The sequence below is a fragment of the Podarcis gaigeae genome (genome assembly GCF_964106915.1).
Source record: "Podarcis gaigeae genome assembly, chromosome: 8".
NCBI classification, from domain to species: domain Eukaryota; kingdom Metazoa; phylum Chordata; class Lepidosauria; order Squamata; family Lacertidae; genus Podarcis; species Podarcis gaigeae.
The window spans coordinates 12,647,967-12,674,824 of record NC_139684.1 but is presented as its reverse complement, the minus strand read 5'-3'; the positions used below and the strand labels follow the sequence as shown (position 1 = coordinate 12,674,824).

Sequence of the window (26,858 nt, the reverse complement as noted above, 5' to 3'; positions counted from 1 at the left end):
AGCCGCGACGGTCCCGCGCACTGCCTCATGGGAGATGTAGTTTCCTGTTAGGCCTCTTTCCAGCTGCAATGCAAGGTTGCAGGGAAAGGTTAAGTCCCAGGGCTGGAAGCTGCAACGGGATATATGTGGGCTGTAATAATAATAATAATAATAATAATAATAATAATAATAATAATAATAATAATAAAAATAATAAAAATAATTGTATATAGTATTATTAATAATAGTATGTAAGTGTTTAAGTGATGTTGTAGTGATATCATCGGCGGGGGGGGCAGCTGCCCCCTCCAAATCAAGTAAATAAATAAAAATACTTAACTAAAAATGGAAATAATCAGAATATTTGAAATGGAAATCTCTCTCTTGCTCAGCCCTGCACCATATGTACCCTACGGAGCTCATTCAGTATCTTATGGGGAGCAAAGACAATGCAGGCTGCTAAGTGTGCACAGAAAAACTGCATTGGAAAAAAAGGAGGAATTTGAGAAGGGAATGCTGAAATGGTTTTCAGCAATCCAGGAAAACTTGTTTTAGTTTAGATTTTTTAAAAGTAATTTAAAAAAGGTGTGTTCTTTGTAATTTTGCAAAATGTACTCATTAACCACATGAGAGGTACTCCCTGGTGCTAATTTTTTAACTTCCTAGTTTTCAAATGACTGAAGATTCTGACAGATTTCTCTGAACACTTGGGGTTCAAAGAAAGTAATTGAAAACAACGGCTGTTGAGACATTTCATTCCAAATCTGCTAGACAGAGCCAGACAGATGATGAAAACAGGTGGCTATCCTGCCCCTGTAACATAAATCCTGGCTACACCCATGAGGGATACGCTTTTAATTTTTAACGTTATGTTGCATTGCTATTTCTTTTTGAATCATATAGCTATTGTACCGTTGTATGTAGACTAGGCCACCCTGTATTGGCAAATTTTTAATATCTAATGTTTTACCATTTTTTATGTGCTGTAAGCCGCCCATAGTAGCTGGGGTAACCCAGCCAGAGGGGTAGGGTAGAAGAAGAAGAAGAAGAAGAAGAAGAAGAAGAAGAAGAAGAAGAAGAAGAAGAAGAAGAAGCACTTTGCAGAGAGAAAAATTCCATAGTGCACTCACAGTTGCACAACCAGACTCCTCACCTGCTCCAGCTGCAACAAAACATGTCTCTCCCATATCTGTCTTGACGGCCACAGCGGGCGCTGAAACTCTCCAATGCTGTGACTTCACTCCCAAAGATGCTCTCCTCCACCATCTTCTGGGACAAATGGATGCCAATGACTTTGAGCACAGACAATTAGCTGCCAGGTCAAGTTCAAGGTGGCGGGTTGGGTGTCGAAAGCCCTACACAGCCTGGGACCAGTAACCCTGAAAGATCACATTGTCCTGTATATGCCAATGGGTCACTGTGCTCTGTAAGAAAGGGCCAAGGGGATGGTTTTTATTTATTTATCTGGTGCTGAAGTGACTGCTGATCACCGAAGAATTGATGCTTTCGAATTATGGTGCTGGAGGAGACTCTTGAGAGTCCCATGGACTGCAAGAAGATCAGACCTCTCCATTCTGAAGGAAATCGGCCCTGAGTGCTCACTGGAAGGACAGTTCCTGAAGCTGAGGCTCCAATACTTTGGCCACCTCATGAGAAGAGAAGACTCCTGGAAAAGACCCTGGTGTTGGGAAAGATGGCGGGCACAAAGAGAAGGGGGCGACAGAGGACGAGATGGCTGGACAGTGTTCTCAAAGCTACCAGCATGAGTTTGACCAAACTGCGGGAGGCAGTGGAAGACAGGAGTGCCTGGCGTGCTCTGGTCCAGGGGGTCACGAAGAGTCGGACACGACTAAACAACAAGTGACTGCAAATCAATCCAATACAATCCATTGCAGCCTAACAGGATGGCCTCTCTGGAATTTCTCTCTCTCTCTCTCTCTCTCTCTCTCTCTCTCTCTCTCACACACACACACACACACACACACACACACACACAGAGAGAGAGAGAGAGAGAGAGAGAGAGAGATTTGCAAATCTGTCTCTGCTTTGCTATCCAGAGCTTAAACGCCTGACATTGCTGATGAATCTATTCCGGTGAAGAGTTAAGAGGAGCAGGACCACTGACTTTCCTCCGTGTACAGTGAAGTGTCTGAAATGCGAATTGGGACACCTCCCTCCATGAGTGCCCCCACCAGTAAAGAAAACCAACAGTCATTGCAATGTTTTTGTAAACTTTTTACTGTAAAAATCTCTGGTCGAAATCTGTACAACTTTTTGTGCAGGAAAACTAGGCATCCTACTAAGAAAGGGGCCAACTTTCCCAAATAAATACATACAGCTCTTTGGAAAGTGCCTCTCTGGGGCTTGCTTTTGATCTGTTTCGGACGTCAGACCAAGGGGAGAAATTCCTAGAATGCTAGGAATTTGCCTAGTGGCTCCCTCCACTAATCCAATGTTAAGTCAAGCCTGACTTGACTTTCTCTTGCCCACTTTGCAGAACAGGAGGAAGTGAAGTCAGCTAATGTTTTCATTCTGCCATCACCTTACCACTTCAGTGTATGTCAGGGTGGCGGTAGGAGAGGGGAGTTGTGGCTGCCACTGCGATGCGAGAAAGGGGACTCAATTGCAAAATTATTCAGTTTATTATTATATATTTACCAGTAACTGGGAGGCACCAATTGGATGTTCTGCCTGGAAGTCTAGGGCTGTGTACACACTGGCACATTGAAAGCACATGGCTCCTCCCCCCCCCCCCCAATAATAATAATAATGAGAAGTGCAGTTTACACTGAAGGGTGCTGGGATTTGTAGCACTCTTTAACAAACTACACTTTCCAGGATTCTTGGGGTCAAGGGAACCATGTGCTTTAGAGGTATAGAGAAACACTTTGGGCTGTCTCTAAATAGTTGCTACAAAAGCAGAATCAGAGAAATTCTTTGCTGGAGGCTAAAAACTGAGGCTGCTTCCCTGACTGGGGAATTTTGAGGACCAGGGATGATGGTGGCCAGCTGTTGAGACAGCTCTCCTCACGGAACAAAATGGGGGGTTTCAGCAAGGCTGGAGCAGAATAAATTCCCAAAGGATCCTGCCGCATGTTAAAGGTTAATTAGGAGGAAGGATGCTAATTAGGAGGAGGAAATCTTCTGCCTGGAACACCCTGATTTTGGAACTGGACGCCCTCTTCAAGAGGTGGGGCGCAGACATGACGGATCTGTCTCCAATCCTTTCTGTAAATTCAAGGGATTCCTCATTCCTGGTGGAGCTTTTCCTGCAGAGGCGTAAAAATGGGAAGAAAGGGTTCCCCCTCCCCATTCTCTGTCCTTCCTAAAGAGGCAGCTCTAAGGGTCAAGAAAGGACACAGCAATGTAGCGGGTCCCTTTGGTGGTGGGGAGCCCCTCGTGGTAATGGGTCAGGCGGCCGGGGTGCATGAGAGTCCACCCCTTCCGGGGCGCTCTGATGGAGCAGTTGTACCTCAGGAACCGACAGCCTCCGCCCTGAAAAGAAGGAATATTTTTTTTAAAAAAAACAAAACAGCAGCAAGCTTTTGTAGTGGAATTATAGTACTGTATATGCTGAAGGGACGTGGGTGGCGCTGTGGATTAAACCACAGCGCCTAGGACTTGACCTCAGAAGGTCGGCGGTTCGAATCCCCGCCACGGGGTGAGCTCCCGTTGCTTGGTCCCTGCTCCTGCCAACCTAGCAGTTCGAAAGCATGTCAAAATGCAAGTAGATAAATAGGTACCACTCCGGCGGGAAGGTAAACGGCGTTTCCGTGCGCTGCTCTGGTTCTCCAGAAGCGGCTTAGTCATGCTGGCCACATGACCCGGAAGCTGTACGCTGGCTCCCTCGGTCAGTAAAGCGAGATGAGTGCTGCAACCCCAGAGTCGGCCACGACTGGACCTAACGGTCAGGGGTCCCTTTACCTTTACTGTATATGCCTTGATAGATAGCCTATATGCGAAGAAAAGGTTTTTTGTTTTGTTTTTAAAGGATGTGAAAGGATTTTGTTAGGAGAATCTGCTTACTCAGACTGTCTTGAGAATGTGTCAAGGATGTTTGTGCAGGGAAAAGTCAGCCTTTAGCTAGCCAGACAGAGAAGAGACACCCTGTTCTTCTTGCTAAATCAGATATCCAGCCTTGATAATGCAGGCATGCTTTTCCTGAGAGAACATGACTTTATTTACCGTACTTTAAGACAAGGTTTTTTTAAAATAAAAAATAATGTTAAAAAGGGGGGGTAGTCTTATACACGGGGGCAATCTCCCCCCCCCATTTTCTTAATATTCAGCCCCCCAAAATAGGAGGCGTGTTATACACAGGGGCATGTTAGAAAGTGTGGGAGTGCCTCTACGTAAGTGTTGGATTAGGACCCAAGAGACCAGTGTTCAAATCCCCACTCAGCCATGCCACTCTGATTGGGGGAACCTTCGGCCAGTCACCGCCTCTCGATCTAACCTACCTTACAAGGTTGTTGTAGGGATTAAATGAGGAAGAACTATGTATGCCACCTTGAGCTCCTTGGAAGAAAAGGTGGGATATTAATGCAATAAACAGAAAATGTTTACCTCTCTCCAGGCTAACTGTGAGCAGTAACTGAGGTTAGCTAGTGAAGAAAGGTTTCAGCGTTTGGGACTTTTTAGGCGAGTAAGAGACAACATGATAGAGATTTATAAAATCATATATGGCACAGAGAAAGTGAATAGGGATTTTCCCCCCTTCCCTCTCTCATAACCCTGGAATTTGTGGACATCTAATGAAGCTGAGCGTTGAAAGATTCAAGACAGATAATAAAACCGCAGAGTTGGGAGAGACCTCGAGGATCATCTAGCCCAGGGGTCAGCAAACTTTTTCAGCAGGGGGCCAGTCCACTATCCCTCAGACCTTGGGGGGGGGGGGCAGACTATATTTTTTTTGGGGGGGGGATGAACAAATTCCTATGCCCCACAAATAACCCAGAGGTGCATTTTAAATAAAAGGGCACATTCTACTCATGTAAGAACATGCTGATTCTCGGACCGTCCATGGGCCGGATTTAGAAGGTGATTGGGCCGGATCCAGCCCCCAGGCCTTAGTTAGCCTACCCCTTGCAATTCAAGAATATGCAGCAGCTTGTCCCATATGCGGATTGAACCTGTAACCTTGGTGTTATTAGCACCATGTTCTAACCAACTGAGCTATCCATAAAACAAAGGACTTTTTGCAGAGCATAGTTAACCTGTGGAACTTACGCCCACAGGAGGCAGTGACGGCCACCAACTTGGATGGGACTAGGTGGGCCATTGGCCTGATCCGGCAGCCTGTTCTAATTTTCTTGGGAATCCCAGCCTGTTAGGTTCCAGGTGCTTTTCGGGCCGGAAGAACAATTTCCGATGGCACTTACTTCGTAATCTATTCCGACGCGGTTCAAGGCAATGTTGATGGTGAAAGTGGAGGCGTCGTGGTGCGGCATCAGCGAAGGCTGCTCGTCAGGTTTGTACCGGACGACAAAGGCCAGCTCAAACTGGGTCTGTAATTGGGAGCAGAGAGAACATCATGAAAAGGGCCACCATGGCAATTGGAAGACAGAGCATTGTCAGACGCAGGGTCTGTCTATGGCAAGGCAGCAGATTTCACCGATGTTTCATTGCAGAAGAGTGGCATCGCTGATTCAGTCGTCAGACCCGCCTCTCCCCATAAGCTTTGTGCAGCCATTAGTATATAATGATTGTTTGGCACTTTTGTTTGGGGGGGACCAATCAGGTTGCCTGAAGCTGAGACTCCAATACTTTGGCCAACTGATGAGAGGAGAAGACTCCCTGGAAAAGACCCTGATGTTGGGAAAGATGATCTCCAAAGAATTGATGCTTTTGAATTATGGTGCTGGAGGAGACTCTTGAGAGTCCCATGGACTGCAAGAAGATCAAACCTATCCATTCTGAAGGAAATCAGCCCTGAGTGCTCACTGGAAGGACAGATCCTGAAGCTGAAGCTCCAATACTTTGGCCACCTCATGAGAAGAGAAGACTCCCTGGAAAAGACCCTGATGTTGGGAAAGATGGAGGGCACAAGGAGAAGGGGACGGCAGAGGACGAGATGGTTGGACAGTGTTCTCGAAGCTACCAGCATGAGTTTGACCAAACTGCGGGAGGCAGTGGAAGACAGGAGCGTCTGGCGTGCTCTGGTCCAGGGGGTCACGAAGAGTCGGACACAACTAAACGACTAAACAACAACAATCAGGTTGCAAAACTGCTTGAGAGAAGGGAGGGTTTGAGACGTCACATCCGCCAGCCAACTAGTGCTGTGCTCTGCTGGCTTCTACAGCAAACCTGCCCGAATTGATTCCCCCACCCACCGAAAGTTGACTAGTTGGAGAGCAAGCTGAAGCTGAGTGGCAGAGGATGTGCTTTGCATGGAGAAAGACCCAGGTCTTCCTGGGAAAATCTCTTGCCTGAAACCCTGGTGAACTGTGCTGCCAGTCAGTGCCCAGCTAGATGGCCCAGTAGCCTGATCATAGGAACATAGAGTTGGAAGGGACCCTGAGGATCATCTAGTCCAACCGCCTGCAATGCAGGAATATTCAGCTGTCCCTTATGGGGATCAAACCTGCAACCTTGGTGTTATCAGCACCATGCTCTAACCAACTGAGCTATCCAGCCTGAGTCCATATAAGGTGGCTCAGGAACACAGGATTCTGTCTTCTACTTGGTCCATCCAGTTCAGTATTGTCTACACAGACTGGCAGTGGCTCTCAGACAAGGGAGATTCCCAGCTCTGCCTGGAGCTTGGAACCTTCTTCATGCCAAGCAGGCACTCTAGCATTGAGCTACGGCCCTCCATTGCGCCGCCTTATACTGAGTTAGACCAATTGGCCCATCTAGAACTGTCTGCACTGGCTGGCAGTGGCTCTCTAGGGTTTCAGAAAAAGGGACATTCCCAGTTCTGCTTGAAGTTGCTGAAGGCTGAACCTAGGACCTTCTGCATGCAAAGCAGGTGCTGAAGGCTGAACCTAGGACCATCTGCATGCAAAGCAGGTGTTCCACCACTGAACTACGGTCCTTTTCTTAAGACACAGGAAACCGTCTTATCCTGAGTCAGAGTATTGGGCCATCTAGCTCAGTATTGCATGCACTGACTGGCAGCAGCTCTCTGGGGTTTCAAGAGGGAATCTTCCCCGGTTTTACCTGGGGATTGAAGATGAGATCTTCTGCATGCATAGCAGCTGCTCTCCGGCCCTTCCACAGCACAATACCTCTTGGGGTTTTAAAAACGCATATGTGGCGTTTGCCCTCCTAGGTGACATCATGCTGGGTCATAAGGAAAGGGTTAAATGAGTGTGAAGTGATTGGCAAGTGGGAACCCAAGGGGAGGAGTCAGAGTTAGAGTTAGTGTTGTTAATGGTCAGTCGGGTGTTAGAGAAGAGAGAGGGAGGATACATCTGTGGGTGGGATAGTCTGATGTGAGAGAGTGAGAGAATCTGCTATAAGGAGTCAGATAGACGGTTAGAAGTTATTAGGAAGGTATAGGCCGGTAAAGAAACTAAGATTAAGAAACTGACAAGAAAATTTATCTGAAACCATAAACTTGTTCAGGCTTAAAAAATAAACTTGTTTATTTGGTTTAATGTTAACAACTGTCTGGACTCCGTGTGTACCCGAAAGAAACGGGTTGGTGGCAGCGGGGAAGCGATCACAGTGGTGGCACAGGGATCAATAGACCGTCAAACGTCCGGGGACCCTGTGTGATCGCCACAGCATATTTGTGCATATTCCAACCTACCTCCTCTACCTGCAATTACTTCCCACAGCCAGCAATTACTTCCTATGGCATCCCCTCCCCTTCACCAACTTAGGGTCTCCAGTTCAAATCCTGCTGCAGGACCCAATTCCTGTTGATTAGATTTCAGACGTTCTCAGAACGACAGATGAGCCGATCCTTACCTTGGTGTAGTACCCAGGGTACAGCTTCTCCGTAATGGGGGCGATGTACTCCAGGAGAAACTTGTACCACTCCCGTTCAAAGTTGATCTGGTTCATGTGGATATCGATCGTCGGGACGTTTTCGTATCCCCCCAGGATCCGGGTGTCCTGCCAGGTTAAGAAGAAGAGTTTGGATTTGATATCCCGCTTTATCACTACCCGAAGGAGTCTCAAAGCGGCTAACATTCTCCTTTCCCTTCCTCCCCCACAACAAACACTCTGTGAGGTGAGTGGGGCTGAGAGACTTCAGAGAAGTGTAACTGGCCCAAGGTCACCCAGCAGCTGCATGTGGAGGAGCTGGGACGCGAACCCGGTTCACCAGATTACGAGTCCACCGCTCTTAACCACTACACCACACTGGTTAAGTGTGCAAATAGCGATGGCTTGTTGGGAGACACCCAATACCCAGATGCATTTGAGTTTTATTATTGCATTTCTATCCCACCTCTCTTCTGACGAGCAACAGAGGTGCACACAGACTTCAAACCCCTCCTCCCCATTTGATCGCAGCAATGGTGGGAGGCTAACAGGTGGCGACTGGCCTAAATGCACTAAGGTTACCAGATTTTTTTCAATGAATCCAGGGACACTTTTCAACTTCAATAGGAATGATAGGATTTTCTCAGGGGACTGACTGTAAATCTGAGAACTGTCCCCGGGAAACGGGGACGCCTGGTAACCTTAACTGGTAACCCAGTAAGAATGTAAACAGAGCCTGCTGGATGAGGCCAGTGGCCTGTCCAGTCCAGCATCCTCTTCTCACAGAGGCCAACCAGATGCCCCTTGTGAGAAGCTTGCAAGCAGGACTCAAGGCAACAACATTGTCTAATCGCCAGTCCATCCTCGGCACTATCCGTGTATAAGACGCCCACTGATTTTTGACATTATTATTTTTTGGGGGGGGAACCTAGTCTTATACACGGAAAAATATGGTAAATTCAATATCTAATAATATATTTCCTTCTACCAACTGATACAGAAATGGAAAAAATACTGTTCGCACAGAATGCTTTATCTAAGCAGAACCTAAGCAGGCAAGTCTGGGCTGTGTGCTTCTACAATGAGAAAGATATAGGCTTCCTTTTTAAAGCAAAGATTCGTAATTACTTTAGGTGGTAGCCCCTTTTCAGACTTCTTTTTTTTAAAAAAAAACACATTTTGCTTATTGATGAAGAGTTCTGCATAGCGCAGAAGTTTGCATGGAACTGGCTCCCACTGGAGGCAGGGACAGCCAAGCAGCCTAGATGGCTTGGAAAGAGAACTGAGCAAATGAGCAGAGGGCTAGGCACTGAATATTCCAACATTATTGGATGCCCACGAACTCTAGTGTTATGAGAGAGAAAGAAAATCTTTTTCATATCCGCTATCTCCAAACCGTGCTTCATTTTACAGCAGAACCTCTAGTTACGTACCGCTCTGGATACGTAACTTTCGGGTTATGAACGCGGCAAACCCGGAAGTGATTTTTCAGGTTGCGGACAGACCCCTGGAATGAATTTAATTCGTATCCGGAGGGTCCACTGTATAAACTTCTATCCGGTGAGCTTCATAGCTGAGTGGGGATTTGAACCTCAGTCTCTCAGGTCTTCGTACAATTATTTTATTGTTGTTAGCTGCTCTGAGCCCAGCTTTGGCTGGGGAGGGCTGGCTATAAATAAAATTTTATTTATTATTATTATTATTATTATTATTATTATTATTATTATTTATCTTAACCCAGAGAGACAAACAAGCAGAGCTCAGGTTCAAACAATTATTAGAATCTTTCTTTTAAAGTGCATCTGTTAATGAATTTGGTAGATTTACCACCAAGGGCTGCCTTACCGTGTTGCCTCCCTTGGACCACTGGCCAAAATTCTCCATCTCTTCTACGAGTTCATCGCAAGCTGCGTCGGTAAATATCGGAAACCAGTAAACATCCGGGCAGGGCTAGCAAGACAGAAGAACTGTAAGAGCTTAGGGAGTATGACAGGAAGGGCAAAGGAAACGAGCAAAACAGAAATAAAGACCAAAACAGTCAGGGTTCTGGATATTTCAGGAAACATCACCTCCTGTGTGAAAACAACCCACCCCACTCCTGACCCCCCACAAAGGTTTGAGAACCTATAATGAATCTCCATTGCAAACGTTGCTTTTTTTGTTGTGTATGTCACAGTCACTAGCCAATCAGTGCTGGGCAGAGCAAATGAGGGCAGAGGAAGATGAGTTCCAAAGCTCCAGGGCAATCACAGAAGAGGCACTGCTACTATGTGATTGCCCTCTGGGGTGCTTTTCCTCGGGGAGTTCCATTCATCTCCTTTTCTGTCACTCACCCATCGGCTAACTAAGATGAATTTCTTCCATCATTTTGGCTAGTTCACACTTCGGCTTGTGCCGTACCTAGAAAGCATGAGTCCCCTTGCCCCGCTGCTTTCCAAGGCAAAACCTGCTCTTTCGCGATCAATTGGAACAAAAGGCAATCCGGGGGAAACCTGAATGGCTGTTTGCTCCAATTGAGCGCTAAAGAGTGGTTTTCCCTGGGGGAAAGCAGCAGGAGAGGAAGTGTGGTAACTCTCTCTCTCTTTTTTAAAGACATTTTGATTTCTATTTTCATACGTTGTTTTGATTATCTTCTCTTAATCGTATGCTGCATATCGGATTAGGAATACCTCGTTGAAAAGCGTTTTCTTTTAAGCTTCGTAAATAAACCAATAAACAGCAGGCAACAAAACATCTCAGAAATAGATCGCGAAATAAAATACTGTGAATTCAAATACTTCAGTTAAAGGATTTATAACCCACCTTTTAAAAAATCCACAAGGCAGCTTACAAAGATAAGAAATATGCTCTTGAGACGCAAGCAATATAAAATAAATTCCCATAAACACAAACACACAAAGTGGTGCTAAACAGGATTTAAAAAATAAAATAAAAATAACCACATATTAGAACCAGATAAAAACAAAACATAGAACATTAGAAGGGCCTGCTGGATCAGAACAACAGCCAACCAGGTGCCCCAGAAGGGAGCCCACAAGCAGGATCTGAACCCAAGATCCCTCTCTCCTCCTGTGGTTTCCAGCAAGTGCCATTCAGAAGCATTAGTGCCTCCAGCTACAAAGCCAAATGAATGTCTCCGGGGAAGCCACCACCGAAAAGGCCAAGCGCACCCAAACGTGGGGCCCTGGGAGCAGGCGCCTCCTTCAGTTTGCCTATGCTGCTCTTTTGGTCCTCTGCACCCCAATTCAGCAGTCCTGTTTCAAAAGAGTCAAGGGCTATTTACCGTTTCTACCAGTTTCCCTTTCAAGGCTGCGGTGTAGTTTTCGTGAATGTATTTCTCCTTCCAGTCCTGTGTCAGGAGAAAATAAGAACAAATGAACATTGGGTGGCTGAGGAAGGTGACACCTTCTTAAATCATACCCTTGTGGTGTGGGGACTAACAGGTGGACAGGAGAAATGGTTTTGTGTAAGCCATTATGGTGGCTATTAGAGACTTAAGGCTGGAAAGTCAAGTGTCCGCCATGTATTACCCAATGGACCGAAGATATCATGTCCGTTGCTCGGTCCCTGCTCCTGCCAACCTAGCAGTTCGAAAGCTCGTCAAAGTGCAAGTAGATAAATATGGTAGATACTGCTCTGGCAGGAAGGTAAACAGCATTTCCGTGTGCTGCTCTGGTTCACCAGAAGCGGCTTAGTCATGCTGGCCACATGACCTGGAAGCTGTACGCCGGCTCCCTTGGCCTATAGAGCAAGTTGAGCGCCGCAACCCCAGTCGGCCACAACTGGACCTAATGGTCAGGGGTCCCTTTACCTTTACCTTACCCAGGGGCTCATGTCTGAGAAAGATCCACCCTAATTTTAAAAGCTCGGGCTGGGGTTCAAAATAAAGCTGTGTCCTAAACATAATGGGTGGCCCTGGGGGAAATCGCATGCCCCATGTCTCCCAAATGTTTGCAGCTGAATTAAAATTGGAAGCTCCCATTCATAAGGGGAGCCTGGCTGCAGGATCAGGCCAATGGCCCATCTAGTCCAGCTTCCTGTTCTCACAGTGGCCAACCAGATGCATCAATGGGAAGCTCACCAGCAAGACCTGAGTGCAGAAGGACTCTCCCCACTTGTGATTCCCATCCCTGCAGCTGGGATTATTCAAACTCCCACCGGCATTATTTAAAACTGTACGGAAAACCCACATCACTGCTGAACACACAGCAGCAGAACGAGCACAGGACCTCTCCTGTTGCTCTGCTTACACATTTCTCCCTTCAAACTGGTTCCTAGAGAAATCCCGCTAGCTCCTAAGTTTTGCGAAAGGTACTGCTCGCTGGGTTATTCTGCAAGAGACACCTCACCTCCGGGTTGCTGAAGATCTGCCAGAGATCGTTGTGCAGGTGGCTTGTCTGATAAGTCTCCAGTGAGAGGATATGGCCAAATTGTTGTTGATTCGTCACAAAGAGGAAGATCCCCTGCAAACAAGGAGAACCGTTGCTCACAATTGAAAACTAGTATCCTGTGAAGCCAATCCACCCTGTGGTTTCATTTCCCAGCTGGCCTAGTCTGTGGTTTTCCTCCCCACTATTCCAGAACAACACAGCTTCTTGCCCAGGAGTGTAGTGGCAAATTCAGAAGTGCAGGGTTGCTTCATGATAGCCACAGCTATGCCCCCTTCTAAGATGATGCAACCTTCTAAGAATATTCAAGGGACGCGGGTGGCGCTGTGGGTTAAACCACAGAGCCTAGGACTTGCCGATCAGAAGGTCGGTGGTTCGAATCCCCGCGACGGGGTGAGTTCCCATTGCTCGGTCCCTGCTCCTGCCAACCTAGCAGTTCGAAAGCATGTCAAAGTGCAAGTAGATCAATAGGTACTGCTCCAGCGGGAAGGTAAACGGCGTTTTCGTGCACTGCTCTGGTTCGCCAGAAGCGGCTTAGTCATGCTGGCCACAAGACCCGGAAGCTGTACGCTGGCTCCCTCAGGGTGTAAAGCGAGATGAGCGCCGCAACCCCAGAGTCGGTCACGACTGGACCTAATGGTCAGGGGTCCCCTTTACCTTAAGAATATCGAATAATTAGGGAAGCATTGCAACGATCAGTGCAGATCTCGATGCATTGCCTGTCAGCTAGATCTCCTATTTTCCGTGCACGTACAGTGGTACCTCGCAAGACGAATGCCTTGCAAGACGAAAAATGTGCAAGACGAAAGAGTTTTCCGTTTTTTGAGTCGTTCCGCAAGACGAATTTCCCTATGGGCTTGCTTTGCAAGACGAAACGTCTTGCGAGTTCTTGCGAGTTTGTTTCCTTTTCCTTAAAGCCACTAAGCCCTTAATAGCCGCTAAGCCGCTAATAGCCGTGCTTTGCAAGACGAAAAAACCGCAAGACGAAGAGACTCGCGGAACGGATTAATTTCGTCTTGCGAGGCACCACTGTACACAGAACCTTAGCATTGCAGATTTGGAAGGGACCCCAAGGGTCATCTATTTCAACCCCCTCCAATGCAGGGGTAAATTATGAGTGCTCCAATATCTTCTTTTGGAGAGACTTAAGTTGCTCTTTCTGCTTTTTCCATTTGCAGAACTTGCACACTTTTCTCTTGAAACAGAAGCATACAGGACAATCCAACTCCTTGCTGCTCTTCTCCAGAGAGACCCCAGGAGCTGATCCTCACTTCCTTCCTTTCCCTCTAGCTCCAATCAGCACCAAAGGGCTAGGAGATTTGATGCTGATTCAGTGGCTCTAGGATGTGGAAGGCAAGTACCCTGCTGCAGAGATAACAATAGCAATTCGCACAAACACCCCAACCCTGCTTCTGTTCTTGCCACACCGACCTGTTCCCGGATGTTGTGGCAGAAAGCCATGTCTGCATCTAGCTTGCCGCTGTGGAAAAAGTCGGTCTGAGTGAGCTGTGATCTCAGGATGCTGCCTTTTATCAGGTAGACGCTAGAGATGTATGGGACGTTCCAGAGGCCACTGAAAAAGGGGGAGAGAGAATTAGGCATGAAGGGGCATTAACCACCCCAAGGCCTTTTAGCATATACAGTTATTAAGGCTGCCATTATTATTATTTTTAGTTTCATCAGCTACCATATTTTTTCGTGTATAAGACGATGACTTTTGCTTTAAAAAAAAGGCAAAAATTGGGTGTTGCGGATAGTGAATGCAGGGGGGGGGACGTGCGATTAATGGCAGCAGCAAGCTGGAGATTGGCAGCGACAATTGGGCGGGTGATTGGTGGCTGTGGGAAGGCCTGCTGGCGATTGGCTGTGGCTATGGCAATTGGGCAGGCGATTGGCGACTGTGGCGAGGTGGGCAGGTGATTGGTGGCTGCAGCAAGTGGGCGGGTGGTGGTGATGAGCGGGCAGACAATTGGCAGCTGCAGCGAGGTGTGCGATTGGCAGTGGCTGTGGCAAGCGATCAGTAGTATCAGGCAGGCGGGTGAGCAATTGGCAGAAGTGACCTCCCTCACCCCCCCCCATAAAAGCTAAACAACTTAATTTCTTAATTTTGGGTTTAAAAAATAGGGGTCATCTTATACATGGGGGCGTCTTATACACGGGAAAAATACAGTATATTCTGATTTTTAAAATTGGTCCATCAGTTAAAAAACGGATTCAAAAATCAGCCAAAGAGGCAGCATTGCTGCTTCCAACTGAGGAGCCAGAAAACAGCCATCCTGGCTGGTAGTCCTCAATAGTCCTCTTCTCCATGAATTTGTCTTCTTTTAAAGCTAGTGGTCATTGTGTGAGCATGTTCCATAGTTTAATGATGTGCTGCATGAAAAAGCATTTTCTTTTATCCACCCTGAATCTTACAACATTCACCTTCCTTGGATGTCCACAAGTTCTCATGTTCTGAGAGAGGGAGGGAAACTTTTCCCTATCCGCTTACTCCATGCTGTGCAAAATTTTAAACCCCTCTGTCATGTCACCTCTCACTTGCCTTTTCTCTAAACTATAAAATCCAAAACGTTGCAATCTTTCTTCATAGGGAATCACTCAATTCATGATGTTGGCTTGTTTGAAACTAGTCACGGTTCAAGTTCATGCTAACCATGGTTTGCTTGGTCCAGATGACACAACAAACTGTGATTAAGCAAAACCGGAGGCAGAAGCTCCGGAGAGAAAAGGTTGTGAGCCTGTAGCTCGATCCTACTGATGGACTATTGTTATAAGAATTCTAAGGTCTCAAATATAGAATAAATGTTCATAATTGTACAAGGCAAACACATACATAAGTATATAAACCATGTGTCTGAAATAGAACAGGAGAGCAATCCTGAAGCCATTTTGACTCTCTCAAATTGATCTCAAATATTTCTCTGCCAGGAGGAAGGAAATGGGAAAAAATTTCCTACTGGCTTTGGACTGTAGGGGCTTACACCTCCCTGCAAATACAGTCTGGCAAGTATCTGTTAAGCTGAGCAAACTCAATATGCGTAAGAGATTCAGGAACTACGGTATTTACCATCTCCAAGGAATGGCCAGGCTACCCAGAAAATGCAGTCAAGTAAGGCATTCTCAGATATCCTGGCAGACAGGAGAGAAGCAACACTCTCAAATTTCTGCTGGAGATCATCTTCCTCTGTGATGTATGTATGATGTTTTGGGGGGTGGTGTTGGGCTATAGGGTGGGCAATTTCTAAAGTCTTTATAGGGGCTTGCACACCATTGCTCTGGGTCTCTCCTACCTCCTTGCAACAAGGAGGGGGAACTCTGTTGCAACAGAAAAATAAACATCTGTCTTGCTTTCTGTGGATCTTGCGTCCCTTGGGTCCCTTGGGACTCAGTCCCTTGGGCAGCAAAAGCCAACCCCCCTGTTTTTTCTACAACACTTTGTGCTAAACTATGGTTTAGTGTGACATGGAGAAGCAGCCAAAGCTTTGTTGAAATCCTTCATGATACTCACATCCGGCGTCCCTGGACGATATCCACATAGTCCTCTGAGCGGGCGTAGTAACCGTCAGCACTCAGGGCCCCCCAGAAATTTGACCACAGCTTCCCAAGACGGCTCACAAGTGGGGCAATCACAAATCTGGGAGGTGGGGGTTAAAGAAGGCACAGAAAAGAATTGGATATTAGTGTGCATATGAACCCAAAACTTGGGGAAGTACTTCTGCTTGTACAGAGGTGGGAAGCAGTGGGGTGAAAGGCAAGATATTCCCAGGTCTACCATATTTTTCGCCCTATAGGACGCACTTTTTCCCCTCCAAAAATGAAGGGGAAATGTGTGTGCATCCTATGGGGCGAATGCAGGCTTTCGCTGAAGCCTGGAGAGCGAGAGGGGTCAGTGCGCACAGACCCCTCTCACTCTCCAGGCTTCAGGAAGCTAGCTGCAAGCCTTGGGAGCCCGTGGGAGAGCTGCCTGCATCCCAAAGCCTGGGGCGTGCTGAGCAGTCGCGCCCGGGCTTTGGGTAGCTCTGCGCAAGCCGCAGGAGGGCTCCCACGGCTTGCGGAGAGCAGCCTGTTCTGGGGGATGGGGTTGGGGTAAGCTCGGGCTTCCCCTGCCCCAGCCCTGCGCCAGGGGGAAAATAATTTTTTCCCCTTTTATTTCCCCCCAAAAAAACTAGGTGTGTCCTATGGGCCGGTGCGCCCTATGGGGCGAAAAATACGGTATTTGGCCGAAGATTAACTTCAGAACCTGCATAAAATTAAGCCAAGTACATTTGTATAACTTCTCCAAGATTGTGGCATTTACTAAGCGAAAGGAACTATGCAGGACAATGAACTTCCAACACTGGAAAACCTTACCCAGAAACTCCTCTGGGTTTTGATAGCCGGTCAAGCGGTTTCAAGCACATTTCCTCTTCCATAGGGGCTAGAAACTTGCATCTTTTAAAGATTTGAAATACGAAAGCAGAGTTGCTCGAGAAACTGGAGTCCGTATCTCTTTCCCCCACCCCCAAACTCACACAAAATGGTGGAGTGGAGGGGGAGACACCTTGAATAATCGAACTGTATAGCTAGGACCTCAAGTCCAACTCCTACAATGCAGGAATCACATCTAAAATTAACAATCCAATCCAAACAGAGACAGGCTCTGTTCCATCAAGAGAGGTTTGTTTCAATTTGGCAGCTGCATCCAGATGTGGAACGCGGAAGGACCACGCCTTCTCCCTGAACTTGCCTAAGGCACCCACAGAACAGGAAGCTGAGCTAAGCGACTCACTTGTTCTGTTCGATCAAGATCCGCAGGGCATCAGGGTTCTTCAGCACCACTTCGGCATCCAGGCTGAAGTAATATTCACAGACAGGGTCTTGCCTGCACAGGTCCCTAAAGAGGCAATAAGGAGGCAGATCAGTCAGTCAGCCAGTCGGTCCGTGGCTGGCTCAAGAGGTTTTAAAGGGCAGATACTATCAAGAGTCGGACGCAGGTGGCGCTGTGGGTTAAAGCCTCAGCGCCTAGGACTTGCCGATCGAAAGGTCGGCGGTTCGAATCCCTGCGGCGGGGTGCGCTCCCGCTGCTCGGTCCCAGCGCCTGCCAACCTAGCAGTTCGAAAGCACCTCCGGGTGCAAGTGGATAAATAGGGACCGCTTACCAGCGGGAAGGTAAACGGCGTTTCCGTGTGCGGCTCTGGCTCGCCAGAGCAGCGATGTCACGCTGGCCACGTGACCCGGAAGTGTCTCCGGACAGCGCTGGCCCCTGGCCTCTTGAGTGAGATGGGCGCACAACCCCAGAGTCTGTCAAGACTGGCCTGTACGGGCAGGGGTACCTTTACCTTTACCTTACTATCAAGAGTCACTGCCTATACCTTGGCCATCTCTCAACAGCAAACAAAAGGTCAGAAGTGTTACAGCATCAGGAGAGATAAAAAGGTAAAGGGACCCCTGACCATTAGGTCCAGTTGTGGCAGACTCTGGGGTTGCGGCGCTCATCTCGCTTTATTGGCCACGGGAGCCGGCGTACAGCATGTGACCAGCATGACTAAGCTGCTTCTGGTGAACCAGAGCAGCGCACGGAAATGCCGTTTACCTTCCCGCTGGAGTGGTACCTATTTATCTACTTGCACTTTGACGTTCTTTCAAACTGCTAGGTTGGCAGGAGCAGGGACCGAGCAACGGGAGCTCACCCCGTCGTGGGGATTCGAACCGCCAACCTTCTGATCGGCAAGTCCTAGGCTCTGTGGTTTAACCCACTGCACCACCCGCATAGGCTAGTGTTATTCCCATCTTGCAGTGATTGTTGGGGTGGTGGCAGAAGGAGGGGGAAGAGCTGAGGTTGGGAAGGGCTCCCCCCCAGTTTTGAAGCAGAGATAAAAAGTGAGTTCTCCCCCAATTTATCCCATAGTCTCTTACCCTTAAAATGCCACATTTGAGCAAGTGCCAGACAGGAATCCATTATGGCTGTCAGCAGCAGAGGAACCTTTAATGATTGATTGCATTTATAGCCCACCTTTTTCTCCTAGGAACCCAAGACAGGGTACATTGGTCTCCCCCTCTTCATTTAACACCCACAACAACCCTGTAAGGTAGGTTAGATGAGAGACAGTGACTGGCTGCTGCTCACCCAGCGGCTTCATGGCTGAGTGGGGATTACACCATATTGATTTGTGCCACATTATTCCAATAATGTTCCTTGGACACAGTTACTTTTCTTCAACATACCTGAGTAGTTGGCAGTCATTCCTGGCAAACGCCACGGTTCAAAACTTATTGAACTGTAAAGCACCACGGGGATTGTTTAAACCAACAACTATAGAATAGGCTATAGAATAGAATAGAATAGGCAATAACTATAGAATAGGCTACTATAGAAGAGGTGGCAGGCAACGTCAAATCCAACCTTGCAGCCACCCATAGCCGAATGCACAAGAAAGATCCACAAGAGACTAATCTGCCTTTATACCCTGGGGGCTTCCCCAGTGGCCTCAGTCTGGCCACTACTTGAGCTTCGGGTCATGTGGCCAGCATGACTAAGCCACTTCTGGCCAACCAGAGCAGCACACAGAAATGCCGTTTACCTTCCTGCCGGAGTGGTACCTATTTATCTACTTGCACTTGGCGTGCTTTCGAACTGCTAGGTTGGCAGGAGCTGGGACCGAGCAACGGGAGCTCACCCCGTCACAGGGATTTGAACCAGATGTTAGTTTCTGTTTTGCCATTGAGCAGCTGCTGGGAGTCACAAGACTCTGTTTACATTCCAGAGACAGTCCAGGCTATTGGAAGTCTCACGGGAGACTAGAGACGGATGTGACGTTACTGGTTTCCTGTTTCCTTTGTTCCTTTGTTCGGTTGCTCTCTGCTTTCATAGAGAGAGGATGTATATTTCTTAGCTGCCTGCGTAGTAAGAAATAAAGCATAACAATGTAGCCCAAACCTCTCGTCTATTCCCTGTGCTGGGAACTCTGCTGGATGAAGAATGTGCCTGAGGCCTTATCAAAGGCTCAGGTCATTAAACACGTCGGGAGGCGATTCCGAAGACTTGGGGGAAGAAAATGAGCTTTATCAGCTTGGCCTGAGCAGAGCTTCCAACACCACCGACCTTCTGATCGGCAAGTCCTAGGCTCTGTGGTTTAACCCACAGCGCCACCCACGTCCCTACCAGGAGAGATAGTGTGGTATAATTATTAAGAGTATTGGGCTAGGACCTGGGAGGCCCAGGTTCAAATCCCTACTCGGACATGAAGCTTACTGGGTGACCACTCTCAGCCTCGCCTACCTCACAGGGTTGTTGTGGGGACAGAACGAGGGGGCCAGGAGAACAATGTGTGCCACCTTGAGCTTAATAATAATAATAATAATAATAGGCTTACATGCCCATGTTCCGGCCATCAGCATTCTCCACATGGTCATCTGGTCCAACCACTTTGACAGAGCGGTATTCTTGCCCGTGTTCGTTCACAAACGCCTCTACCTGGTCAAGGTGATGCTCCTCCTGGACACAAGAACACAAAGCAGAACACCTTATACCAGAGCTGTGGCTGGTCTGGTCAAAACAGCCACGCTCACCGGCTGAGAGCTTAAAGGAGCAAAGGCTTCTGGGAGGCGAACGGTCCTCCCTAAGGATGGGACAAAGGCGCTCACCCGATTGTGGATGAAAAGCTGGATCCGTTTCTTGGGGTAGCGCAGCTTCCGCAGGCGCTGGAAGAACGGGGTGAGGAACGGGGTGGGCTGCTCGACAAAGATGCCAATCAGGACCACAGGCAGCACATCCTCCTGCGTTCAGGTATGAGGGAAGAAAAGACAAGAATACATAAATAAGATGAGACAGACCAAGACAGCCAGCCGTGATGGGCAACCTATGTTTTCAGATAAGAATGTCAACATATGCCGGTCAAAGGCCGGCTTCAGCAATAGGGAGCCTCTTTCAGTCTGAGATCCACATTCTCTTCTGGGCAACATTTTGGGGGCCAGATACCAGCGGTGGGCAGGGCCAAAGTGGGCGGAGCGACGAGTGTGAATTTCACCTTTCTACAGTAGGTTAGTTTCTACACACAAACCGCTCTGTCCTCCATCCAGACAAGCAAGATCAGGGTTCAAGGATGCATGTTCTCTGCTCTGGGCCATTATTGGGGTCCGAAGATTACACACACATGGTGATGGGTGGCTTGTGAAGGACCATAAGTAAGAGGCAGGCAGGGAAGGGAAGATGTCCCAGGGTGGGAGGGTGGGGGAAGAAAGGAAAGCTCCCAGGTGAGAGCTGGGAGGGTCCACCTGTTTCTGTGTGAGAACTCCCTTTGAGAGCGGACCCTGCATTTTCTTTTCTCTGAATCATGGAATCACAGAACTGTAGATTCTGTGGAAGGGAACACGAGGGCCATCTATTCCAACCACCCACAATGCAGGATTTTTTTAACCCAATGTGGGGCTCAAACCCACAGCCCTGAGATGAAGAGCCTCATGCTCTACCAATTGAGCCATCCAGTTTGATCTAAATAGCAGCTGGACAGCTAAGCTAGTTTCCTATTTCTTATTGAATTATGAAAGAGCTTCAATAAAATCTTATGGGGGGGAAAGGAAGAAAAGCACGGGGTAAAACAACCTTGCTGCATTTTAAGTCACTTAAAGTAGGAAATGGGACGTGGGTGGCGCTGTGGGTTAAACCACAGAGCCTAGGACTTGCCGATCAGAAGGTCGGAGGTTCGAATCCCCGCGACGGGGTGAGCTCCCGCTGCTCGGTCCCTGCTCCTGCCAATCTAGCAGTTCAAAAGCACGTCAAAGTGCAAGTAGATAAATAGGTACCGCTCCGGCGGGAAGGTAAATGGAGTTTCCGTGTGCTGCTCTGGTTCACCAGAAGCGGCTTAGTCCTGCTGGCCACATGACCCAGAAGCTGTACGCCGGCTCCCTTGGCCAATAAAGTGAGATGAGCGCCGCAACCCCAGAGTCGGCCACGACTGGACCTAATGGTCAGGGGTCCCTTTAAAGCAGGAAAGGATGCATTTCAAGCAAAGCAAAATAACTCAATGGGGGTGTGAAGGAGAGGAGGGGCGTGTGGCCTGGAAATATGGTGTGCAGCCAGATGTTTCTGATTGTAATACTGTGCTTTTAGTCTGTATACCACTTTGCAATACTGGTTATGAGAGTGTGGCTTGTAAGTATCAAAATAAATAAATTAAAAATAAGAGAGAGGTCTGGTGATCCACCTGAGGCCCCTGGAGGTGAGATTCCCCACCCAGGTTCCAGAATCCTATTTCTAACATTGGCCAACTACGTACAGTGGTACCTCGGGTTAAATACTTAATTCGTTCCGGAGGTCCGTTCTTAACCTGAAACTGTTCTTAACCTGAAGCACCACTTTAGCTAATGGGGCCTCCTCCTGCTGCCGCACCGCCGGAGCACGATTTCTGTTCTCATCCTGAAGCAAAGTTCTTAACCCGAGGTACTATTTCTGGGTTAGCGGAGTCTGTAACCTGAAGCGTATGTAACCTGAAGCGTATGTAACCCGAGGTACCACTGTACTTCTAGGAAACTCACCAGCACAGCATGAAGGCAACAGACCAGGAACCAGGTGTCATGGGGACTACACCAGCTCCTATCAGCCCAAGCCAGTAGGGCCACCGGTCAGGGACGATGGGAATTGTTGCCCAGCAAAATTGGGAGGACCACAGCTTTCCCATCCTTCCATCACAAGAACGCAAGAGTCGCAATGGGGATAGCTAGCGGGCAATGAAGGCCTCATCCCAGGAAGGAGAACCTGTAGCCTACAATACCCTGCTGGGACTCCAGCTTGCACCAGCCCCAACCAGAATGGGCAATGGCTGGGAATGGGGGTGGTGGGAGTTTTAGCAGAGGTAGCTAGGCACAGCAATAGCAAGTGATGGTCTAGCTCAGCGAGTGGAGAATGTGTGTGACTCTCTGGTTGTTGTCCAACTCCCACCAGCCAGCACGGGTAATGAACAAGGCATGATGGGAGTTGGAGTCCGAATCAGGGCCCATGGATATCCCAGCCTCCCCAACAAGCCAGCTGGTCCTTACTTTCAGGTCTGCGAGGCTCTTCAAGCTTTCGTTGCAAATTGTGCAGCCCGTCTCAAAGGTCCAGGTCCGAGGGATGTAGTTTCCCAGGTAGTTCAGCTGCAGCTTTTGAGAAGAGAGAAAGATTCCCGGATCCTTAGTGGCAAAGCTGGGACAGAAACACTCGCTTTGCCCTGTTAAGTCTAGTCTAAGAACATGAAACTGGATTGTTCCAAAGGCCCATCTTGTTCTCCAAGTGGCTGCCCAGGTGCTCCAAAAATAGAAATCTGCAATTGGGGCCTGAGTTCAAGAAGCGCTCTCCCCTCCTTGGGAACTTTAGAGAAAAGGCGAGCGAGAGGCGAGATGGGAGAAGTTTACAGAATTATACATGGCATGGAGAGAAAAAGTTTTTTCTCCCTCTTTTGTGACACTAGAAATCACAGCCGAAGGACAGATGAAAAGAAATCCTTCTTCCCGCAGTGCAGGGTTAAACTGTGGAACTCACTGCCACAGGAGGCAGTGATGGCCATGCATCTGGATGACTTGAAAAGAGAATCAGGCAAATTCATGGAGGAGGACAGGGCTATTGATGGCTCCGAGCCACGATGGCTCTGCTTTCACCGTCAGATGCTTCTGAATGCCAATTGCCAGAAACCACAGGAGATTGTGGTCAGATCCTGCTTCAGGGTTTCCTACAGGTCAGCCACTGTGAGACTAGATGGGCCACTGACCTGATCCAGCAGCCAGGCTCTGCTTAGGTCCATATGGTTCTGGAACATCCTGACTGGCCTTACCTTGGTGGGGCCGTTGCCATGAATGACAACCGCGAGGGTGTCATATGCGAGGTTCCGTGCTCTCACGCGCCCGTTCTCAAACTTCAGGACCACCTCATCTTAAAAAAAAGAGGGAGAGAACAGAAGGAAACAATGAACTACCACGCTTTTCCGTGTACAGTGGTACCTTGGTTACGTACTTAATTCATTCCAGAGGTCCGTTCTTAACCTGAAACTGTGCTTAACCTGAAGCACCACTTTAGCTAATGGGGCCTCTCGCTGCCGCCACGAAATTTCTGTTCTTATCCTGAAGCAAAGTTCTTAACCGGAGGTACTATTTCTGGGTTAGCGGAGTCTGTAACCTGAAGTGTATGTAACCCGAGTTACCACTGTATAACACACACCCATGTATTTTGGGGGACTCAAATTTAAGAAAATGGGGGGAGATGGCACAAAGTTGTTTTTGAGGGATTACCCATGGTTGTTTAGCTTTTTTTAGAGGGGAATGCTGAAAATCGCTCACTCGCACGCACCACTATATCCGCCTCTTACCTATCCCCTCTCCGGCAGAAGCAGCAAATCGCCCACCCAATTGCCGCAGCGGCGGCCAATCAACAACACTCATTGACGCAGCAACCAATAACATGCACAATAGCCGCTGACAGCCACAGCAGCCACCAATCAAACGTCCACCCTATGCACTATCCATGTATAAGACGACCCCCACTTTTTAGCATGATTTTAAAGGGGAAAAACCTAGTCTTATACATGGAAAAGTACGGTATATGCATTGCCATATTCAGTCAAGCTTCAGTCAATCAATTAAAGGTGCAACCCATGGATAGGAACGTAGAAAGATGCTTTTTATCAGCTGGGGCTGATGGGAATTGTAGTTCAAAAAGTCTGGAGAATAGGAAGCTGCCTTTATATTGAGTCAGACCCATTGGTCCATTCAGCTCAGTATACCAACTGGCGGAGGATCTCCAGTTTCATAGAATTGTGGAGTTGGAAGGGAACCTCAAGGATTATCTAGTCCCAACCCCCTGCCATGCAGAAATCTCAACTAGATCAAACAGGATAGATGGCCATCTAAGCAGCTGGAGATACTGGGGATTGAACCTGGGACCCCCTGTATGCAAGGCAGATGCTCTATCACTGAGCCACAACACCACATTGGGGAAAGCTGGTCCAGATAGACAGAAGAGGCCCAGGAACAGATCCCTCGAGCCAGCTGGCGGCTACTCAGTTTAACAATATCTGGAGGGCTGCAGGTTCCCTGTCCATGATGCTATGAACTATGACTGTGATCGGTGTTGCCTCTGTGTGCTTGTTTGTAAAAGCATCTTCTCTGTACAAAGTAATTACCGTATTTTTTGCTCCATAAGACACACTTTTTTCTTCCCAAAAAGTAAGGGGAAATGTCTGTGCGTCTTATGAAGTGAATGCGTGGTCCCTAGAGTTGAATTGCCCAGGGGCGAAAAGCAGATCATGCCTTTTTTTTTTTTTGAAAGAGGGAAGGGGGTGTTGAAACAAAGCCGCTGATCGTTTGCCAATCGGGGAGAGAGATAAGGGACGCTAGAGATAAAGGAGGCTGCCTGGGAGAGGGGAGGTAAAGACAGCAAACTTGCAAAGTGGGGAAACAGGAAGACTAAAGCAATGAGAGAAATTAGATGAAAAGGAGGAGCAAAAAACTGCTCCAGCTAAGGAAAAGACACTAAGACAAACAAGAGGGAAGGGAGTGTTGAAAGGAAACAGCTGATCCCTGGGATCAGAAGAGAGATAAGGGGCGCTAGCGGAGGCTGCCTGGGAGGGCGGAGGTAAAAGCCCATGGGTCCTCAGGATATTTGCATTGGGTCACCCCAAATTCACCATCAGATCATATAGCATGTCCATGGCTACAGCCTGCACCCAAAAAAATCATGCACTCACTGTTGTGTAGGGACATAATGGTGCAAAAACGTGGCTACAAAGCATGGATCCTCAGGATTTTTGCATTGGGTCACCCCAAATTCACCATCAGATCACATGTCTGTGGCCACAGCATGAACCACAAAAATCATACATCCACTGTTTCGTTCAGAATATTTTTTTTCTTGTTTTCCTCCTCTATAAACCAGGTGCGTCTTATGGTCAGATGCATCCCCTCTAGGACGTGGGGATACAGGGCGTAGCCCGTAACTGGTTGTGCTCTTTTATCTCTGGTCGGGGACAGAGGGTGGCACTAGGGAGGGAAATGTCGTCGCGCCATTCCTTGGTGTGTGGAGTGCCGCAGGGCGCAATTCTCTCCCCGATGCTTTTTAACATCTTTATGCGCCCCCTTGCCCAGATTATCCGGAGCTTTGGGCTGGGCTGTCACCAATATGCTGATGACACTCAGCTCTATCTGCTGATGGATGGCCACACTGACTCGGCCCCGAACACACTGACCAGATGCTTGGAAGCTGTGGCTGGATGGTTTTGTGGGAGCCGATTGAAATTAAATCCTTCGAAGACAGAGGTCCTATGGCTAGGTCGGGATGGCATGGGGATGAGGGACCAACTCCCTTCTCTTGCGGGGGCCCAATTAGTGCCACTGCCTTCCGTTAAGAGTTTGGGTGTAATCCTTGACGCCTCCCTTTCCATGGAGGCGCAAGTTACAGCAACAGCCAAGGCAACATTTTTCCACCTTCGCCGCATCAAGCAGTTGGTCTCTTACCTTTCCCGCCCCGACCTGGCCACAGTGATCCATGCGACGGTCATCTCCAGGCTTGACTACTGTAATTCGCTCTACGCGGGGCTGCCCTTGAAGCTGTCCCAGAAACTCCAGCGGGTACAGAATGCTGCAGCGAGGCTCCTCACGGGGTCTCTGCCATGGGAGCATATTCACCCAGTGCTTTTCAAGCTGCACTGGCTCCCGGTGGAGTACAGGGTCAGATTTAAGGTGCTGCTTCTGACCTTTAAAGCCCTTCACGGCCTAGGACCCTCGTACCTACGGGACCGCCTCTCCTGGTATGCCCCACGGAGAGCCTCAAGGTCCATAAATAACAACACCCTAGTGGTCCCAGGCCCTAAGGAAGTTAGATTGGCTTCAACCAGAGCCAGGGCCTTTTCAACTCTGGCTCCGGCCTGGTGGAACGCTCTGCCTCATGAGACCAGGGCTCTGCAGGATCTGATTTCTTTCTGCAGGGCCTGTAAGACAGAGTTGTTCCGCCTGGCCTTTGGCTTGGAGCCAATTTGATTCCCTCCCTCTCTTTTTTTCCCTTTCTTTTCCTTCTCCTCCTGCGATGAGGCTACATTTTAATATTTTAATGTTCCATTATTTTAATGTTGTATTTTATTCTTGTTTTTAAGTTGTAATCATTCATCTTGATTTTATTATTGCTTGTAAGCCGCTCTGAGCCCAGCCTTGGCTGGGGAGGGCGGGGTATAAATAAAAAATTATTATTATTATTATCTTATGGAGCAAAAACATACAGTGCCGGTATACGCCTATAGTTGTGAGATCACAATCAGCACCATTCCCGTCCTGCTGCGGTTCAGTTCCCACCGAGCGCTGCATCATCCCTTCTCACCGTCTGCTATTTAATATAACTTTGCTGTGATTCCTGCATTGCAGGGGGGTTGGACTAGATGTCCCTTGGGGTCCCTTCCAACTCTACAATTCTATGATTTACATAATTATTTCTGCATGCTACAAATTTAGCGTCGCTAATGACATGGTTATTTCCTCACTTGCTGATTATGACAAAAACATCAAAACAACATGAAGAAATAAGTCATTAATTGCATATCGGTTGTTGACTTCTTTTTTAAA

At 48.1% G+C, this 26,858-nt stretch overlaps 1 protein-coding gene and 1 long non-coding RNA gene across 2 annotated transcripts in view; one reads left to right on the top strand and one right to left on the bottom strand.

Moving 5' to 3' along the window:
• The first annotated feature begins 6 nt into the window (after positions 1–6).
• On the top strand, positions 7–5,427 carry LOC310849754. The gene is made up of 3 exons (XR_014567058.1): positions 7–88; positions 646–777; positions 5,305–5,427. It is a non-coding gene; the product is annotated as an uncharacterized lncRNA (long non-coding RNA).
• Positions 2,200–26,858, bottom strand: part of PLOD1 (procollagen-lysine,2-oxoglutarate 5-dioxygenase 1) — a 37,309-nt gene continuing 12,650 nt past the window's right edge. The window contains exons 7-19 of the mRNA XM_083750211.1: positions 23,087–23,184; positions 22,317–22,418; positions 19,926–20,057; positions 19,655–19,776; positions 17,071–17,175; positions 15,811–15,936; positions 13,734–13,875; positions 12,264–12,377; positions 11,198–11,263; positions 9,760–9,864; positions 7,897–8,043; positions 5,361–5,486; positions 2,200–3,474 (exon numbers count right to left, since the gene is read on the bottom strand). Of these exons, the coding sequence (XP_083606337.1) occupies positions 3,319–3,474; positions 5,361–5,486; positions 7,897–8,043; positions 9,760–9,864; positions 11,198–11,263; positions 12,264–12,377; positions 13,734–13,875; positions 15,811–15,936; positions 17,071–17,175; positions 19,655–19,776; positions 19,926–20,057; positions 22,317–22,418; positions 23,087–23,184 (1,541 nt within the window). The 3' untranslated portion in view covers positions 2,200–3,318. The remainder of the gene's footprint in view (positions 3,475–5,360; positions 5,487–7,896; positions 8,044–9,759; positions 9,865–11,197; positions 11,264–12,263; positions 12,378–13,733; positions 13,876–15,810; positions 15,937–17,070; positions 17,176–19,654; positions 19,777–19,925; positions 20,058–22,316; positions 22,419–23,086; positions 23,185–26,858) is intronic.